General features: G+C 39.1%; 1 protein-coding gene across 1 annotated transcript in view; it reads left to right on the top strand.

Moving 5' to 3' along the window:
* The window catches only part of NID1 (nidogen 1), a 55,248-nt gene that overhangs the window by 11,442 nt on the left and 23,937 nt on the right, over positions 1-19,869 (top strand). The window contains exons 2-10 of the mRNA XM_018085081.3: positions 6,852-7,151; positions 8,553-8,782; positions 9,411-9,838; positions 10,851-11,000; positions 12,213-12,464; positions 13,529-13,729; positions 15,506-15,751; positions 16,582-16,725; positions 17,860-17,988. Of these exons, the coding sequence (XP_017940570.1) occupies positions 6,852-7,151; positions 8,553-8,782; positions 9,411-9,838; positions 10,851-11,000; positions 12,213-12,464; positions 13,529-13,729; positions 15,506-15,751; positions 16,582-16,725; positions 17,860-17,988 (2,080 nt within the window). The remainder of the gene's footprint in view (positions 1-6,851; positions 7,152-8,552; positions 8,783-9,410; positions 9,839-10,850; positions 11,001-12,212; positions 12,465-13,528; positions 13,730-15,505; positions 15,752-16,581; positions 16,726-17,859; positions 17,989-19,869) is intronic.

Below are 19,869 nucleotides of genomic sequence, written 5' to 3' on the forward strand. Positions count from 1 at the left end.
CGGCTGCGCGGCCGCAGGGGTCCCGGGGCGGCGGGCGAGCCGGGGGGGCCCGGGGCCGGGGTCCCGCCCGCCCCGCGCCGCATTGGCCGCGGCGCCCCCGCCCGCCGGCCCGGCCTGGCCCCGCCCCCGCTGCCCGCGCTTATGTGGCGGGACGGCGCTGACCCTCCGCTGGGAGTCGCCGGGATGCGCTCCGCGCGAGCTGCCCGCGCTGTGCGCTGCTGGTGCTGGCGCTGCCCATCCTGGTGCTGCCCGCGAGAGGCTGGCGCTGCTCCCCGCATGGAAGGAGCGCGGCGATGCGCGCTGGAGAACGGGGACGACGCGCGCGCTCGCGGCGCTGGAGCTGAGCACGCGCTGCGCTTCTACGGCGCCGCCGTCCGCTCCCTCTACGTGAGTGCCGGGCCCCCTTTGGCCGCCGGAGGGTCGGGACGGCTCCTGGGGGCTCCGCGGGGCGCTTTGGGGTGGTACTTCTTGGGTTCCGTGTCCGTTGTGTGAGCGCCGAGGTCAGAGGTCGGTCCAAAGAGCTTAATTGTTCCAGTTGTGTTCAGTTGGGTGTTAGGGTCGTGTTAGTGTCCCTCTCACCCTGTGGCTGTTGCCAATTCTTCACAGTCTGTACCGGGAGACGATTCAATAGGTAATAGGGGGGTAAAGCAAATCGATTAACCAGGATGAACGCCGTCCCCAGGCGTTTTCAGTGCTTATACACACAGAGCATGTTCAGCTAAGAAACATCCTCGCTGTGGTCTGTTTTTTGTGTTTCAGCATACCGAAGTCACAAAACTGAAAGTATGAGTGTCTAACCAGCAGCCTGACATGTCCAAGACTTGCACCTCTTAGCACCGAGGTGCTTTCTGCCTCGTAATGTCTTGGGTGCTCTTGGATGTTCATTGCTTAAGAGTCGCTTGGGCAGGGGAAGTCCACATGCAGAGTAATTGCAGGCTTTGGGCTGTAGGCAGATCTCAGCCATGTGTGTGTGCTTTATAGCAGAATCTGTATCCCAGAGTTGTTTGTGCACGTTTATAGCTAATGGAGGGTGTTTCGTATTTGAAAGTGGGATTGAAAACAGATTGTCTGGAGAAGAGCTGCTCAAAAGCAGCCATAAAAAAAGTGTTTAAAATGGCAGCACGTCTTCAGAACCCTGCAAGAGCACTGCATGTTTTATCATTGCCCGTTTTCCCCTGAAGCCTCATCTAGGCTGGCAGTTGAAAGGCCTTAGTAGGGAAGGTGCAGTATGTTCAATGTGTTAATCTGATAAGTTAAACCCATCTCCCTGTCCATATATGCCAGTGTGTTTTAGCATTGTGGGTCAAAGATGCAACTCTGTGGACTAATCTACATGAAGACATTTGGGAAACTAGAGCTCCCTTGTGACTGCAGTCGTGCAAAGTTTGATGTGGTTCCCATGTACTTGACTCTGTTTTACGGGTATTCACTGAGGATATAACATGCTTGCATTACACTGAATTATATTAGTTCTGCCACTTACGTTCTTTTTTGTTGTCCACACTGCCCCAAGCTGGATAAATCCTGACAATCATATCTGAAATATCAACTTTTGTGGGATTCAAGTTATGCGTGTGTGGAAAATGGGTGTTGTTCACTGACGCTGGCAGTAAAGATGAAGTATTAAGTGGAGTTCAGACTTCAGTTTGACCCTTAGTTCATTGTCTTGTCTTCTGTACTCTAAGTTTGGCCACTCATTAGCCAACCTAAGTAAAAGATACACTTTTTAAAGCACAGGCATACTCTTAAAAGATAGGGGACTGTATATCCAGCCATTGAGAAGCAAAGATAACAAGTAATGTGTCAGGTAAGGGGACAGAGTTTTCGAAGAGCAGTAAATGGATTAAACACACCAGATTTCTTAAGTTTAGTGATCTTTTTACTTGCCCATGCCCTGAAAGAGGAATAGTTCTAGTTAGCTTTTGTCTGAAAGAATACTCATATAAAGTTTATTTCAGAGTCACTTTTAGGACTCTGCCAGCATGATTACTCAGTACTAAGGATGGGCAGTTTTAGTGAATGGCATTTCAGTATCAGTCTACACACTATGAAGAGTTTTTTATCTTACATTGAAACTGGCATGAGTACTGCAAAACAGAAGCACAGTACAAACTGTGAACGGGTAGGAAAAAGAGAAGTAAACCTGTTAAGGAAGCATATTGAGCAGTTTTGAAAGTGCCTTCACACTATGTATTTTTATGTATATTTACAATGAGTACTTATTAAGCTCTATGACGTTATTTGGTAAGCAAGATTTGCCAAAGTATTGCTAGTTGGTGGTAAATGTTATCAAGCTGATACAATTAACGTGTAGTATACGTGATAATACACAAAGGAATTCCTAGATCAGATTTTGTGTTGTGATTAAATATTTCTTTCTGTATGATTCATCAGGATAATGTGTTAAGCTTATATTAATTTTTGAGCACTTGATTTTTGGCCTTCAATCAGTTGAAAATTTGTGGATTCTCTTTCTATTTTTTCAACAGTCTAGAAGCTGAGTTGTTTGAGTTATCTCTACACATGAATAAAAAGGCAAGGAGTTCTGAGAAACAATTGTTTAATATCAGCTCGTCATAAAATCCTTGGCAACAAAACCTTTTTTCATAGACAAAAGAGAGCACTTTTATTTCATAAGTGGAAACAGACTTTCACATACTGTAATCTTCAATATGGTGTTTTCCTATGAAAGATTTATAACATTGAATCCAATCACTAACCAAACATATTTGTTTTAATAGCACGCTTTTATTAAGGCTTTTTCAGCTTACAGTAAGACTCATTGATATGGAAAAATGAAAGGATTAGGGAATTACCTCCATTTGGGGAAGAATCCAGAATCCTTTAAGGCAAGCTTGGCTCAATTTTTTAAATCCTTACTTTTTTTAACTTGCTAAATTAATAGTTGATTATGTTTCTATTAGAAAGCTTTGCTGCTTTAAGTCAATTGTCACTTCCTTATGAAAATGCATTCAATTTTTCTAAACTCTCTTACTCAGAAATATTCAAGTCCTTAAAATGTCTACTCACTGAACAGGGAGAAAATGCCTCATTTGTTTGAAACTTGAATTTTTGTAGTACACACAGAGATACACTTTTTCTCTTAATAGAAGTGCTTCCTTACTTTGCACTTCCTTCTTCTTACTTGATTTTCAGGATGGACCTATAATAGTGTGTGTATGGTTTGTTCTGCTACAAACCCCAAGTGTATGTTAACTATGTGTGTAATCCAGAAGTTTAACATCTAAAAATACATCTGTGTTAGTTCCTGTCAAGTTAAATAGTGTTATACCCTAAAAGGAAAGATATACTGTAAAGCTGGTCTTTGAGCAACGCCCACCTTAGGCATTTTTTTTCCCCTTTCCCTTTTGGCAGGAATGATGCTCTGATGAAACCCAGGGTGTACTCTGAATTACTTGTCTTTATTTTGGGATTTGCACTTTAACTTGTCTGTGTGAACTTAAAAGAGACAGGGTAAAATTAAATCATACTATTCACCGTCTTTGTCAATATAAATATATTGTTAAAGCTAAAAACGCTTTTTCATTATTAATAAGTGTTCTTTCTCTACACTAAAAATCACTGCACAAAGTGAGCAGTTTGTGCATTTATTTTCATTTAATGGCTTGCAACTGTTTTCTGGGTGATAGAGTACATGTCACCAAACATTCCCTTAACATTTAAAAGTGAACTGTCTCACTTATAAACTCCAAAAAAAATGGGTTTGGCATTTTGCATCTCCTTAATAAAATTACTTTTTGCATTAAAGTTAGCAAAATAGGAAAAGAATAGTCAGAACCATGTCACTAATAAGTGAAAAGAGGAGGGCCATTCCTTCTGGTTTCTGCTTTACTCTGTGGTATTAACTAGTCCTGATTGTATTTTCTCTTAATGTTATTTTAATCTCTGCCATAAATGGGGGATAATGAAGCCACGGAGTCTGTACACACCAAATCTGATGAAGAGCATGGAATTTGTTTAAAATACTTCAAACACCAGTCATCTCTCATAAGAGGATTTAGAGTGGGAGTAGAACTGCTTGTGTACAAAAAGTGTAAGCAAGGAGAAGGAAGGGAAAAACTTTTAATTGGCTCTAAATTTATTACTTTAACGATGGAGTGCATATCCTTGCTAAAGGTCTTAGCAAACAAACCATAATGCCCACCATCCTCCATACTGTCTTCCAGTGGTAGAGTATATTTGGTGGGTTTTCATTTTCAGGTCATGTTTTAGCTTTGCTTTATAGGAATGAGGCATTTTCTAGTGTACAGATGTTATAGGAGTTCTGGACACCTTTCTGGACTAGATTTATGTTGCATGGATGACTGTAATTGCAGGGTCTTTACTGAGGTAACCCATGCTGTCTTTTTAGTTCTGTATTCCTAAAATTCATTATTCGCCTTAGGATCTGTGACCATTTTTAAGTCATAAATGATTAGAGAAAAAGTTATCACAATACTCAGCTTCTTCTCCCCCTTTCTAACATGACCTCCTTTTCCATTGTGCTTGTGCAGATTATTTTCTGCTTATATGTCTCAGACATACTGTTCATACATAAAGCCAACTTGCCAGTTTTTACATGATCTTAACGTTTTTAATATTTTACACTGTAGCTGCTAGTGAAATTATACATCTGCAGACAGTACAGTCAGCATATGTCAAGCCACTTTTAAAGTAAATTCTGATATACTGTGGGAACTATTTGCTAAGTTTAGCTAATAGTTTTCTGCTGACCATTATCCAGTTATGTGCCAAGCTGACTGACCACCAGCCTGTGGCAATGGGCATGCTCTGACCCCCTGGCTAACCAAAGGAGGGTTCAAGGTATAGGTGTGTGTTGTATATGAAGGGGTGATTGGCGTCATGAGTTCTCATACTAGACTTTTTCTGATTTGCTGTGTGTAGCCATAGTAATAGTGGTCCACATTTTAAAGGATGTTGCCAAGATACATGTAGCCTGTATCCCTGATGGGCTTGCACAGCCCACAATTTCTCTGTGAAGAGAATGAATATGTGGCCTCCTACTGGCCTCCTTGTTTCCAAATTTATATAGTGGAAAAAGGGGAAGAAAAATTTGGAGATGACGAGAGTGATCAGAGACAGAGAACAGCTCTTATACAGGGAGTGCATGAATAGACTGGGGTCTTCATTCTGGAGGAGAAATGATGTAGTGGGAAAGACTGGGTAGGATTTTTGTATGTCCCAATACAAAAACTAGGGGCCATCAAATGAAGCTGGGAGCCAGACTGAAAACCAAAAGGTGTTGGAGAGACCTCAGGGTTTGAGTCACAGATTCATGGAGCTTCTTTTCCAGGGATTTTGTGGATGATAAAGTTTATATGTGTTGAAGGGAAGACTTAACAAATATGTGAAGAGATCCACAGAGGATGAATAAACAGTCAAACCACAGGGAATCCCTTGAGGTGAATGTGGTTGGAGGCTGGTTGGAGAAGTACGTGCATGTCCTCTTGTTTGCTTAATCTGTAAGCTCGCAGATATGGCTGGGGACAGACTACTGGGTTAGATGGCCTTGCAGTCTGAGTCACAGCGGCCATTCTGACCCACTTCTAAGCGTCTATAAAGACCGCATAAAGTTGAGAACATCAGGACTGTGTGATCCACAGCATTCAGCAGCAGTTTGTTCTCCTCGGACTCCCAGGAATCCCTGTGAGTGAGATCAACCTACAAGAGATTGCAGCTTTAGTTTCACAGCTTGTAGTGACAGTTTTGGAACCTCTTTTCCTTTCTGAGTCCCCTGTATATGTGGCAGTAGCTCTAGAGCGAGTGCCTGGCTGCCTGCAGGTAGTCAGATGTGTACTGTTATGCAGTCCAACACCTGGAAATAGATTTGTATGTGGCTGATTCACTCAGTGCCATACATATCTGGAAGAAAGGCCTGGGACACAAAGCTGTGTTTGAGCAGTTTGTGCACCATCCCAAGGCCTGACACCTGTAGTCTTGCTCGCTGCTTGTGTGTGTGAGAGCTGGCTCTGGTTTGCCAGTGGAGTTTGGCTGTCACACTTGGACATGCCTTAGCACCTACTGGATGTATGTGTTTATTTCAGTTTTAGTCAGAGGTGGTTGGCTCTGTGTCATTGTCTCACTGACCAGTTAAATCTTACTGAGCCACCATGTATGCATTTTCAAACTGAGAGTATCACTCATATATGTTAATGCTTTTTTTTCCTCTTTCAAATAATAGACCCAGTTTTCCACTGGCCTGTGTCAGAGCACTCAGCTGTAAGAGAATTTATAGGGCCTGCTGTGGAAATTCTGTCTCCTAGCCTCCATAGCCTCTGATATAAGAACTGTGCTCACATGAGCAGCAGCTTGTTGTTGTCAACCTTGCACAGTAGTAGAGAAGATCCTAGGGGGATGTTTGTAGTGAAGTGAAAATTAAAGCAGTCCTTGTGAGGCGAAGAGAAATCTGTACATCTTCCCAAAAGACTTTCACCCGAACTATTACAATATTTAAGCATGGAGCAGTTTTTTGGATTGGTATCTATGTGTAGATTAGTTCTTTGCTCAGAAGTTTTATCAGCTTCTGAAGCAATGGTGGGGAAGTATATCTTTGTTAGAAGAGGCAATAAGTGTCTGAAATTTAAATAGGTAAAATCTTTTCCTAGGGAAAAAAGGCTGGTCTATCCATGAAGTATACCTTTGGTTTTAGGCAACTTAAATACCAGGACTCCTGACATGGGATACAAAACAAGAACTTGAAAAACCCAGTTACTTTTCAAATACGAACCTGATTTTCAAAATGCAATGAAAATATTGTGATCTAGAGCACCTATGTGTAGGAGACAGCCATATGAACAATATCTGTGTTACAATTTTCATCCTTTTATTAGGTTACCACTAATGGGATTATTGCAGTGAATGAACCTTCAGATGAAGAAAAATATCTTGGTCAATTCCCAGTGAGTTTTGGGGCTATTGCTCCTTTTATGGCTGACCTGGACACAACAGATGGACGTGGGAATGTGTATTACAGGGAAGATTCGTCGTCAGATGTCTTGCAACTTGCATCAGACTATATCAAGGGAGGTTTTCCTGAGACTGCTTTTGATCCCATCAGTGTTGTTGTTGTTACCTGGAAGCTTGTGGGTCCTTACCAGGCACCAGGAGAAGATCATGCTTTGGAAGAAAAGGTGAGTATTAATCAGAACTTTAAGTCATGTTGGACGCATGTTCAGGTAGAGTGTAACACTGTAACCTATTTGTTTTTAAGGCTTGAATTTCTTTGTGTTTAAATGAATCCTGCGGAGTTAAGAATGTATTTTATTGTTGAAAAGCCTGTAGTATAATAGGACTTACAAGAATTTTTACTTGATTTTTCTTTTACAATATTTTAATAATTAAAAAGAAAATGTTTGATACATAGCTGATTTCTTTGTATTCCCTGACAACTCTTACTTTGAATGTTAAGTGTAACTGAATAACTGAATATAGTAGAATACTGGTAATAACTGAAATAGTAGAATAACCTGCCCTCCCTCATAGAATCATAGAATCAGCTGGGTTGGAAGGGACCTCAGAGATCATCAAGTCCAACCCTTGATCCACTACTGCTGTGGTTACCAACCCCTGGCACTGATGGGCTGGTCTCATCTTAAAAACCTCCAGGGACAGAGAATCCACCACTTCCCTGGGCAGCCCATTCCAATGTCTGATTACCCTTTCTGTAAAGAATTTCTTTCTTATATCCAACCTAAACCTCCCCTGGCACAGCTTAAGACCATGACTTGCAATATAATCCTGTTGGCTTGCATTTTTCAACAGACTCAAGTCATTTTGATGTCAGACTATCTAAAATCAGATAAGGACTAGTAGGAACTGACGACCATTTTGAATGGATGATGTTGCATTCAGAAAAATCTCATGTTTTGTAGCTAGTATTGAATGAAGAAGCAGTTAGAGGGGTTTTTTTATTATTACTCACCAACCATTTTCTCCTTTTTAAACCATTTAGGTACTATCCTGCATGAATATGTAAATTTGTACACCATAATTATTCCAGCTGATGAGCTTGCTCACAATGTATCGAGTTGAGAACATTACCACAACTTACAAAATCTTTTTATGTCAATGATAACTTCTTTTGCTTAACTTGACACAAGCACTGTGTTCATAATAACAATTTTTCACTCTGGTAACAATGAATAGCTGATGTCTGAGGTGCTGTCTTAGTGGTTCCTACAGTAAGCAGGAATGTTCCTATGGGTAAAGGCTTGAAGCAAGATGAAACTTAAACTTTACTTTAAATATTCTGTAGAACTTAAAATTGTTATGTTTTGGGCAGCCTCTCTATTTCCTACAGATTTAACTTTAATAATGTTTTTTTTTTCATGTTTATGAATGCTAAAGCTGAAACTGCCTTAGCAAAATATAAACTTGTGTAATGTTGACTTTTCCTAGGACGTACATGATACATTATGTATGATGGAAATTCTAATGTTGATTTTGTGTTTAAAAAAAGGAAAAGTATTATTCTGTTGCCTCTCTTGACTATTTTTACATGAGTAAATGGGTGTTAATGTTTTTTTCCACAGAGAAACACATTCCAGGCTGTTTTAGCCTCTTCTGACTCCAGTTCCTATGCTATTTTCCTTTATCCAGAAGATAGTTTGCAGTTCTATAGCACATACTCCAAGAATGGCGATGAAAATATTCCTGCTATGGTCGGCTTTAGTCAAGCCTCTACAAACTACTACTTTTGGGAAAAACCAGGATCCTACAATGTCATTGCTAATGATGAAGACAGCATTAGAAACCTGTACAAGTATGCTTTTTTCCTTGTTTAAACTCCTCAAGAGTTCCGTGGTTTTCTTAAGTGTAGCATGAATCACTGAGAACTAAGAAAATGCTATTAGCCATTGCATGAGAAATCACAAAGTCTGCCACTGATGAACATTCATCCTCTTGAGGAATATGAGTACTTTGGTATAATTTTGCAAAGGTCCACAGTTTCATTGTCACTGGTAGGAACCACTGTGTACTCAGTTGTTCTACAAATTGTACCACTTAGACTTCAATTCTTTATAGTCTATCCTAGGCAGCCCCTTTTTTGAAAGAAAGAATGAACAAGAAGGAAAGGGAATGAGTTAGAAAGTTCTAGTAAGTGGTAGCAAGATCTTTGTGGCCCAAATATCTCCTCCTGTTCCCATTGCTTTGGAGACAAGAAAACTAGAAATTCTCAGAGCTCTAGATATGGAGAATAAAATGCTATCTGAACTGTCAGGGGTGTTTTACAGCTGAATAAACTGTATCTGTAGATAAGTATGTAGATAAAATAATTAAACAGTTTTGTCCTGACACTCCTCAGTGAAGGATAACATCTTGTGTAGGCTAGAAATACCCCACAACTCGTGCTTGATTGTTTTGATTTGGCATATGCTTCTCTTTGACAGAAGCAGCAATGCTGGGAAGCAAGGTGTCTGGGTGTTTGAGATTGGTAGCTCATCTGACAGCATCGTGCCTGCCAAGATCAGCAATGTTTTGGAGAGCCTAGAGCCTGATGAAGAAGACCAGGAGATGACTTCTAAACCATTCATGTCAGACTACGGCTCCACTGAAATAACACAGCAGTATATCACAAGTAGTACAGACAGCACCGAAGAGGATCAGCACCATGTTACGTACAGTGTTCCTCAGTTAGCTGCAGAAGACTTTTTGACTCCATACCAAGATGTAACAGGAACACCTTCAACTGAGTCTTTTTACAGTCCTCAAGATTTCCCAACAGCAAAAGCTCCACCTCGCCAGTTTCAGGTCCAGCGGTTCCCCCCCCAGCAACCTCAAGTCATAGATGTGGAAGAATTTGATGAAACTGGAATAGGTAAGGTCTTTTTGTAGCTTAGCTCCTTGAAAGATGGATAGGCTGGGAAAAAACCCAAACAAACCAAACCGACAAACAAAACCAGAAAAACAAACAAACCAACCCACAAAAAACAAACAAACACCGCCACCCCCACCAACAAACAAAAAACCCAAAAGCAAACAAACAAAAAAAACCAACAACAAAAAAAACCAGACGTGTGTGCAAATTGAATTACTAAAGAAATTATCTGTTTTCTTCTCACTGCCTTCATGTCTGAAAATCTGGACACATTTCATAAATTTGTTATTCATCAAAGTAGTCAACTTGGATGTCATCTGATTCAGATCTTGCCAGTCTAGTAAACTAGTTCCCTAATCAAGCTCACAGACCTTTCTTAGATGGGCTACTGAATACAGGTGACTTAATAAAGGTTGGGAATAGAAACTGCTGTAAAATTTGTTGTCTAGGGTTTCATGGCCTCCAGTCTTCCACGGGTGGAAGTAGCAATTCTAAATTCTGATAAAGTGTTTATGGAAATTTCAGAGTAGCATGACTGACTGGCCAGATGTTTCTTGATGCAAATGTGAGAATTGCTATCTCCATGAAATAATAGGGTAAACCAATTAGGATTACAGGGTGCATCAGTTGCTGCACCGTCCTGGGTACTGTACTGATGTGTTTTGTTCTAAGGTTGGAAAGTCTCCTTTTTGCTTTGGTTTGGAAACAAGAACAGGTTAAAATTATGATGTGTAGTTTTGACAAGAAACTTAAACCACTGAAGACAATAGAATTAAAGTGTTTCCTAATTAAAAAATTAAACAACTAAAGTCCTGATGTTTTCTGCAAAATAGTAGACTGTTACTTGCATATTGCAAGGTTAGCCAAAATCAATTGCAATAGTTTGCTTTCCTTAGAGAGAAAATGAGAAAGCTAATCAAGTGAGTTCAGAGAGACTTTTAAACTTGACAAGGGAGATATGAATACTACAGTAATTACATGAAACGTAAATATCTGGTCTTATTTTCTGCAGTGTTTCGCTACCACACGGATGTCCAACAGACCTGTGCTAACAACCGTCACCAGTGCTCTGTTCATGCTATTTGCAAAGATTATCCCAACGGATTTTGTTGCAGTTGTATTGCCGGTTACAAAGGAAATGGCAGACAATGCGTAGCAGAAGGTAACTCTTTGAAAACTAGGCACATAAGTAGCAATTACATATGACATACTGGAATGACGTGACCTGTTTAAAATACTAAAAAATCTTTGAAAGACTTATCACTGAGATATACTGAATGGTATTTTAAGCAGTGAGCTATACTTTCTAAAATGCTGTGCTTTTTTGAATGAAGCAAATTATTTTAAGTGGTCAGTTATATGCTTTATGCATTTTTACATGACTTTCTAGAAAAAATGAACTCTTTCATAACTGACATAATTTGAAAGATAGCATAACATTAGGTGATATTTGATAGAATTAGTCATGAAGTTCCACTATGTTATAATCTGATGTGGTCCTCATTCTAGAAATGGACAGTTCAAAGGGATGAACAAATTAACTTTGATCATCAAACTAAAGAGCACGGCTCCTCTTTGTCTGACTCTTAAGCTGCTTTACTAAAGGGCTGATCTGCAAGATTTTTTTAAATACCCATTTAAACTTTGTTCCCGTGTAAAATCCATAAAGGAATTTCTTATGTATACACTTGTAATCCTCACAGTGATTTGACTCAGAGTATAGATGCATTTCAACAACTCTAATAGCTGACTGCAGACTTTGTGTTTTATAAGCCAGGAAAGCTTTCAGTTCATAAAATTGTGTTTTCTGTAGAAAGAAAAGGATCTGATGATAATGGAATTTGAATTTCCATGTAGGAAATTATATACAGGTGAAAACTAGCAATCCAGAATAGCTATAACACTGACAATCTTCAGAAAGGTCAATAGTTTAGAATCAAAAAATAGTTTAGAATAAGAGGTCAATTACTCTAACACCTAGTGGTGTTAGCCTTTTAATAGGGAATGAACAAATTTGCATTCGGTGTGTATTGATATCAAGGGTGATCTTCAAAAGAAGTTTGTGTGCCACTTACTGTCAGATATACTGTAACAGCATACAGAGTTATCCTTGAAGACAAAACTGTTAATGAGGATAAAGGGCATCTCTTTAGGCAATTTTGGCTATTGAGTAATCTGTATAATAACAACAAACATGTATATACATACATAAGTCAGTGAACACATGGCAATTTCTTGTCTTAATTCTGTGAGTATTTGTTTGTTCTTTATTTCAACACTAATACCTTTGAACATAGTGAGTGCTCTGAACATGTTTCTTGGAGAGTATGAGAGAATTGTCATTTTGTTCTGATGCATTGTATTGATTTGCCAGGTTCTCCTCAGAGAGTCAACGGGAAGGTCAAAGGAAGAATCTTTGTAGGAAATAACCCTGTTCCAATTACATTTGAGAACACTGATCTCCACTCCTATGTTGTGATGAACCAAGGGCGTGCCTACACTGCTATCAGCACAATCCCAGAGACCTTGGGGTATTCTTTACTACCTCTTGCCTCTATTGGAGGTATCATAGGATGGATGTTTGCAGTGGAACACCACGGATATAAAAATGGATTCAGCATTACTGGTAACTTCTAAATTAATGCAGTGTTCAAAACTGTGCTATGCTTTCCTCTGTCTTGATAGAAAAGACATGTATTTAGAACAATATATGATGAAAACACATCTATTCTGAGCTGCAAATTGATCCTTTGTAATCAGACTTCTCACCATTTTTGGACTTTTTAATTTTCTGTCAGTGTACCAGCACACAAGTGTGTTAGAGAGAAGATTGGCTTGGCTAGTTCCTGTGCAAGAAAGATTGTTTAAAGCATATGATTTATTTTTTTTTTTTTGTTACTACAGTGTACAGAGCTACTGAAAAAAAGCTACATCTATATCTTCAAGAAGTCTAGCATGTTAATTTCTTGATTGCATCAATGGAGCAAAAGAGAAAAGAAAATCTGACCTCATGAGGGTCTGAAATTCTTCACAGAAGCAATTGCTGCGTGACATGCAAACAACTCACTGAACTTGTTTGAGGGAAACCCCTCTTCACAATTAAAGCTTTTCATAAGAGTTTGAGGCCAAAGCTGTGCAGTTGTGCACATGAATTCAAGCTGTAGATTCAATCTGTTCTAGGAGAACATGTGTTTCCTTTTAAAATTTTATCCTTTACAGCCCTATAATATGAATTTACATGAACATAACTTTTTGTTTTGGGGTTTTCTTGGATCTGGCATTTTGGAAGTTTGTTCTGGAATTTACAACATATGTCTCACTTGGTTTTGATTTGGAAACAGATGTACTGGACTTTTAATTTTTTTTAAACTTACTGTATTCCTAATAGAAATTTTCTCTAAACTGCCCTTTTAAATGGTAGGATAAGGCCTACTGTTATTAGCTTGGTCAGAATTTTTTTTTTTTTTAATTAAAAAAAACCCTGCTTCCTCAGGCTTATTTGCAATTTACCGTGTTCAGTGCTTAAGATAGTATTCAAGGATATTATCAGTATACCTCTGAAAGTTATTTCATTAGAAACACAATATATTAGCAATTGTGCTATATCAAAGCTTGCAGAAAACAGTAATATTTTAAACAGAAGGATTCAGAAACACCTATTAAGTGGTTTAACTAATACTCTTTCTTTAGGTGGTGAGTTTACACGGCAAACAGAAGTAACTTTTCTTGGCAACAATGAGAAGCTGGTTGTAAAGCAGAAATTCAGTGGTATTGATGAGCATGGTCACCTTACCATCAGCACAGAAATGGAGGGCAGAATACCTGAGATCCCATCTGGTGCATCAGTCCATATAGAACCATACACTGAACTCTATCATACTTCTAGTTCTGGTAAGGTTCCCTAAGAATGAAATGATAAGAAAGTGCATATTTCTTAAAGCAGAGACTAAGACAATCCAAAAAAATTATTTTATTCCCTTTTTAGCAAGTGTATTTAAGACCCTTCAATTTATAGAAAGTTGCTTTTTGTGTCTTAGGAACAGGTCCCAAAAGAGGGTGGATTTTGAGTGGGACAATGCAAATATTTCAAATCTTTTTACTGAAAAAAATATTTTAAATTTCCTTGAACTGATGTTTGTAAAACACTATCAATTTCCCTTTTTGTTGCCCTTGTTCTTACACTGTTGATGGCAGCGTATAAGTTACAAAGTTTTTTGTAGGTCCACAGCTCTTTAATAGGAGCTGTACTGGTGTATATTTTTTTGTGGTAATGTCATTAAGTGAGCTTTGATGTCTGATGAGAGTGTGTAAACCAATTATTTACCAGTACGTGTCATATAAACTGCATTGCAACAACTTTTGCAAGCATTTATCAGTATTATTTGAGCTGACTTTTAACAACTGACTAGAAAACTAGGAACCTCTTAATTCCCTTATCAGTTTCTCTCTCCTCTCTCTCAGTTCCTTTATCACAGACTCTAGATTTCCTGAGAGCCATTCTTCATTCACTATTTACAAGGCAACCTCCCCTCTTTTGCTCTCCTCTTCCTGGAAAAAATTATGGTTGTTTCAATACAGAAAAAAAGAAAGTGAGGTTGGAGTGTGGCTGCTCGTCAACCAACCCACCTGTTGAAGAGAAGTAAAGAGGTGCACCCACAGGCACATGAATACTGGAGAGACTGCACTTCATTCCAGGAGTGCACTTTTGGTTGGTAGAGATAACAGTGATGCAACTACACCATTTTCAGCGGCCTTATATTCACTAATGTCTGGCTTTGGTAGCCAGCAGTGAACCCCTCTTGTGCTTTGCCTGTTTTACCGACTGAGAGGGGGAGAAAGTGGAAGCAGTAGGAAGCTTCTGCCTTGTGCTGAACAGCTTCAGAGTTTGGGAGAAGTTGTTTGCGCAGCATGTGCTTTATAGAACACTTGGCAGAAATGCCATTCCCATGGAGGTAAAATCGGAGGCTGGAGGGAGGCATCCTTCAGGCTGGATTTGATCTACTAGTACTCAAACAGCTGCTATTCTGCTGTCCTATGATGTATCTAACAGTCTGTTACTTAGCAGAAATACATCTTTTGCCAGTTGTTGGAAATGGATTGGTATAGGTGTGTTCTGATGTCCAAACAAAGAACAGTGGTGTTCTGACGACCTTCCTGTTGGTGGGAGGATCCATGATCCCTTCTTTGAAGAGCTTTGGTCACAATTTTTGGCAACATAGAAAACTATTGTGAAGAATGTAAGAGCTCTCGGACAGACAGCTTCAGGACTTTTAAAATCCAGGGCTAATAGCCTACAATGAAATAAAACTGGGTGTAGTTTAGTGCTGGTGAGATGGCTCTTGTAGATCCATTATAAATTCACTGAAAGGGACTTCTGAGTTTGCTGAGTTGAATTTTCCTTTCATTACTTGGAAACCACAAAATAAAGTAAAATTTTTAAAATATGTCAAAATAAATCAAATTATTTATCAATGCTGTGATACCTGAGAGGAGAGTAAGTGTACTCAAGTGCCTATTCCTTTTCATGGAAATACATCCATTTTCATAGCTTCTTGCCTTTGAAATTTCTATTTACGGTGCACAGACTGCATCCCAATTCTACAGATAACATTTGGCAGAGTACTTTTGATCTCTGTTCTGATCAGCGTGTTTGCTGTCGTGTTGCAGTGATCACTTCATCATCCACGAGGGAGTACACAGTGACAGAGCCAGAAAGGGATGGAGTTGCTTCCACGTACACGGGCGCCTATCAGTGGCGACAGACCATCTCGTTTGACGAATGCATTCACGATGACTCCCACCGTCCTGCTTCTGCTACTCAGCAGCTCTCGGTGGACAGTGTGTTTGTCCTGTATAACAGAGACGAGCAGATCCTGCGATATGCTATGAGTAATTCCATCGGCCCAATCAGTGGTATGTAGGAATTGAAATTTTTTCTCTATTATGAGTAATTAAGAACAAACAGGCATCCATATTTTTCTATCCTGCCTTAGCTGCATATTAATGAGTTAAATTAATTTATTTCAGTAGTCAGTGGAAGTCCAGATCCATCAATTAGGAGGAGAAATGAGACTGTTGAAAGTTTGTATTTTTACTTGAGAAAGAGTATTCAAGTGATTATCTCTTCTTGAAATTCAGTGGAGTTTGTGTCTAATTCCTTGAAATAATCTCAAGAATCTATTACCACTTAGATAACTGGAGTATATTTTTTATCTTTACCTAATTTTGTAGTTCTTCTATTACTGAATTTTTTGTATTGTCAGAGAAAAGGGCAAAAGAGGGGACTAAGATTCACCATGGGTGAGTTTCTATAACTTATCATGAAACATGGCATTTTATCTTTGAATTGTAGGCAGCCTATGAAGTGTATTTTTTTTGGATAAGCTGTCCAAGTTTGCACTAAAATCAGGGAAAAAAGCAAACAATTTGAAAATGCACACCAGATGAGTATAAGAAAAAAGCTGTGCTCACTTTTGTTTGATACAAAATAAAGTTCTGCTAATTAAAATGAATAAACCAAGCTGTTATGAATTGTGTTTTTAGTCTACTATCAGTGACTGGGAGATGAATTACTTTTGTCAATCTTGCCTTTAGAGAGGTTTTTGTGGCTTTTCTTTCTTTCTGGTGCAAAAAGTATTTTTTCCCTTGTTTAATGCGTACTATAAGCAGACTCCTTCTAGGCCTTAACTGAATGCTATTACTTGGATAGAGTCATCAAGGCTAAATATGATCTGTCTTGCTAGATGGTTCTGCTGATATTAACCGGAATCCTTGCTACACTGGTACTCATAACTGTGACACCAACGCTGTGTGTCGTCCGGGAACTGGAAATCGTTTCTTCTGTGAATGTTCAGTTGGCTTCCGTGGAGATGGAAACATTTGTTATGGTATCAAAAAACTTTAATTTGTTGCAAAATGAAAGCTAAAGTGGAATTTGTTTTCCTTGGGGTGCACTGACCATCAGGATTAGCCATTCTAGCAAAATGAACTGTCCTGAGAGGCTGGTTTTGAGAAGGATAGGTTAGAGGGTTGCTGGTCTAGCTGATGTATCTCAATAATCAAAGTAGGCAAGTTTGACTGTCTTGACTGCTTTGCTAGCTTGCAAAGCATCTTTCCTACCCAATCTGTATTTTTATAAAGTATGTGGTAACTTAGCTGTGAGAAATTTACTGTAATGCAATTTCTGGTTAATATGAATCAACTAGGTTAAAAGTTCTCGAGGGAGATGAAAAATGGCATATGCATGAGTGGGCAGAGCAGATATGTGCAATTCATTGAAATAATCTTTTTCTTGATCTGCTTTGAAAATCCGTTCTGGTCAAGAAGATTATATTTCCCAACTCTGTCCAACTCTGTTTTCATAATGTATTTGGGTTTTGCTTTGTAATCAAGTAACAGCACAAATACTTGTTTTCAAGAGGTGAATGTGTGTGTTAATGAAGTATGTATCATCCCTATTAGCTAACCAAGTTTTGGGGTTTTTTTATTAAAAAAACAAAAAAACCCAAACAAACAAAAAAAACCAAAGCACAACTCTTCCCTCACTCCAACCTTTAACTCAACTTGCAAATGAAAACAACAGCACCACATTGTCCCTTCCAGTCCTCTGGTGCTGTGAGTTGAGCAACAATGGATTAGAGATGCATATGGATAATGAAAGGAGAAGTCTTTCATAAAGTTCATGCTCCCCCAGTAGTCATCACTGCTGCTGATCACCTTCTAGGCTGCATGTTTTTCCTCAGTGGCTCCTCTTTTCTCTACAACTTCCCGTGCCTTCCCCTTATTACTTCATTTTAGAACCTCTTCTGGTTTGTTTTTTCCTTTTTGGTGCCAATTAGCTGAGGACACAGTTACCTGAAATCTTGTTTTCAGTTACTAATATCTCTTAAGATGTATGGTCCAGCTAAGATGTAGCTGAAATATATAAGACTGCTATTAATCAACAGTTCCAAGTTTCTGTTTTTCTGGCATCCATATTAAATGCATCTTTTGTCATAACCAAAATCCTTGTAATATCCTAGATATTGATGAGTGTTCAGAGCAACCAGGTCTATGTGGCACCAATGCAGGCTGCAATAACCAGCCAGGAACCTACCGTTGTGAATGTGTTGAAGGATACCAGTTTGCAGCAGATGGGCGGACTTGTGTCGGTGAGTTTCATATTTCTTGAAAGCACTGCCCACCGGCTCTTGGGCTGCGATTCAGCTCACAGGGACAGAAACAGTCCTTCGCGAGCTGCCCTTACTTCTAACATGAGCTGAATTTAGTGCTGCAGCTACTGATTAGTGGCTTTTTCTGCATTTTCTAAGGGCTGTGCTTTGACTTCTTGGAGTTTTGTGGTTTGTTTCTTTCTTATGTCTAATCCAGAGTTCAGTTTAACAGATTACGCTTTAGTTACAGATTCATCCCTTGGGTAAGATGGTGCACAGGTCTAAATCAGTGCATCTTGGCTATTGTAGGCTTATTCCAAAGCAATAGTTAATCGTGCTGAAAAGAAATTGTAACCACAGATCACTTCACTGTTAAAATCCTCGAGATTTGGAGAAAATGTAGCTCATTTTAATGAACATTAAGACTTCAAATTCAGTAGCTGCTGCTGAATTATTTTTATATAATTTTAAAACTTTATTTCTGAAGGAAGCCTGAGTCAATCTGTATTTGCTAGACTAAGGTTGTCCTAACAAGAGATACCTTTTTCCTGTTTGCCCTGTTTTTCACTCAAGTTCTAGAAATTCCTTTGGAAAAAGGAATCTACAAATGGCTGATAGAAGAAGGGTAATGCCAGATAAAATAATTAATGACTTTATTTCTAGAGCTGCAATTGTCAGGATAGGATAGAGATTGGATTTTTTTTGTTTTGTTTTGTTAGAGTATTTGTCTTTGCAACCTGACAGTAATTCTGTGCTGACAAACCCTGTATGCAGTCTTCCAGTATAGCTGGACCGGTTCCTGTTTCTTTTGGAAATGAGTGATAACAGCTGAGAATTGTTTGCTTGTGTTGTGACTAGTTTGTGGTAAAAACTTAGTTACCCTTTGATCAGTTCATGCATCCGTATCTTTCCTCGTTATAGCTAAGACTGTTCTTCAACTAAGACTAAGGAACCTTCATCTTATAGCAGACAGTTGCATGACTTTCCTGAAGTTTGTGGCTTTGTATGCTGTGTATTACACTCCATCAGAAGCTAAATTTCTCTGCTTCAGTAAGGAGTCCAATTAGTCTACTCCCTTAAGTCTCCCTTTGTTGCAGAACAGTCAGAAAAAGCAGCTTCTTCTACCAGGCCACTGGAAGGGATAGGGTGAGATGTGGAAGAACAGCTTTATGTTCTTTCCATTATGTCCACCACTGCACTTCTGTGATTTAGACCCAGAAGGAAACATTCTTCCTTCTAGTCACGATGTCACCAAATTTTCTCTATCACTTTCCCATGAAGTTGATGTCCCACTTTTAGCAAGCACTAAGTAATTCCCTGCCTGGATTGAAGGATTTCAGTTTGATCTCTTCCTTTAACCTAAACCAAGCCGCATTTGTAAGACTGAAGAGAGGGAAGATAAACTCTAGTTTCCCAACAGATGAAAAATAAATGTCATGGTAATCTTGTTCTCCTTTTCACAGTGGAGGGTTTTATAACCCCCCAGACAACTTGAACCCCAGAAGGGGCAACAGCAACCCTCTGTGCTTTTGCAGGTTGCTCTGGGATACCAGCCTTGACTCAGCTTTTTTGGAACTGGCCTTTTTTTTTTTCATACCAGCTGCATGACTCACTGGATAGCTTTAGAAGAGAGTTGTAAATAAATCCTATTCTCCTACTTGTAGGATGAGAAATAGGAGGACTTGAGGACTCCCTCTGAGCTCCAACTTCTGTGCATTTATAATGCAATTCTTAATAGATTATTTTATAATCTATTTTATAATCTAACTTACTTCATCAAACAGAAGGATATTAATGATTCTAACAACATTGTCACTTCTTCCAGAGAAATGGAAAAAATGACTGTTTTCAGATCTGGCTCTGATGGCAGATTTTTGTTAT

Source organism: Manacus vitellinus, unplaced genomic scaffold (genome assembly GCF_001715985.3).
Source record: "Manacus vitellinus isolate BGI_N305 unplaced genomic scaffold, ASM171598v3 scaffold_8_pilon, whole genome shotgun sequence".
Lineage (NCBI taxonomy): Eukaryota > Metazoa > Chordata > Aves > Passeriformes > Pipridae > Manacus > Manacus vitellinus.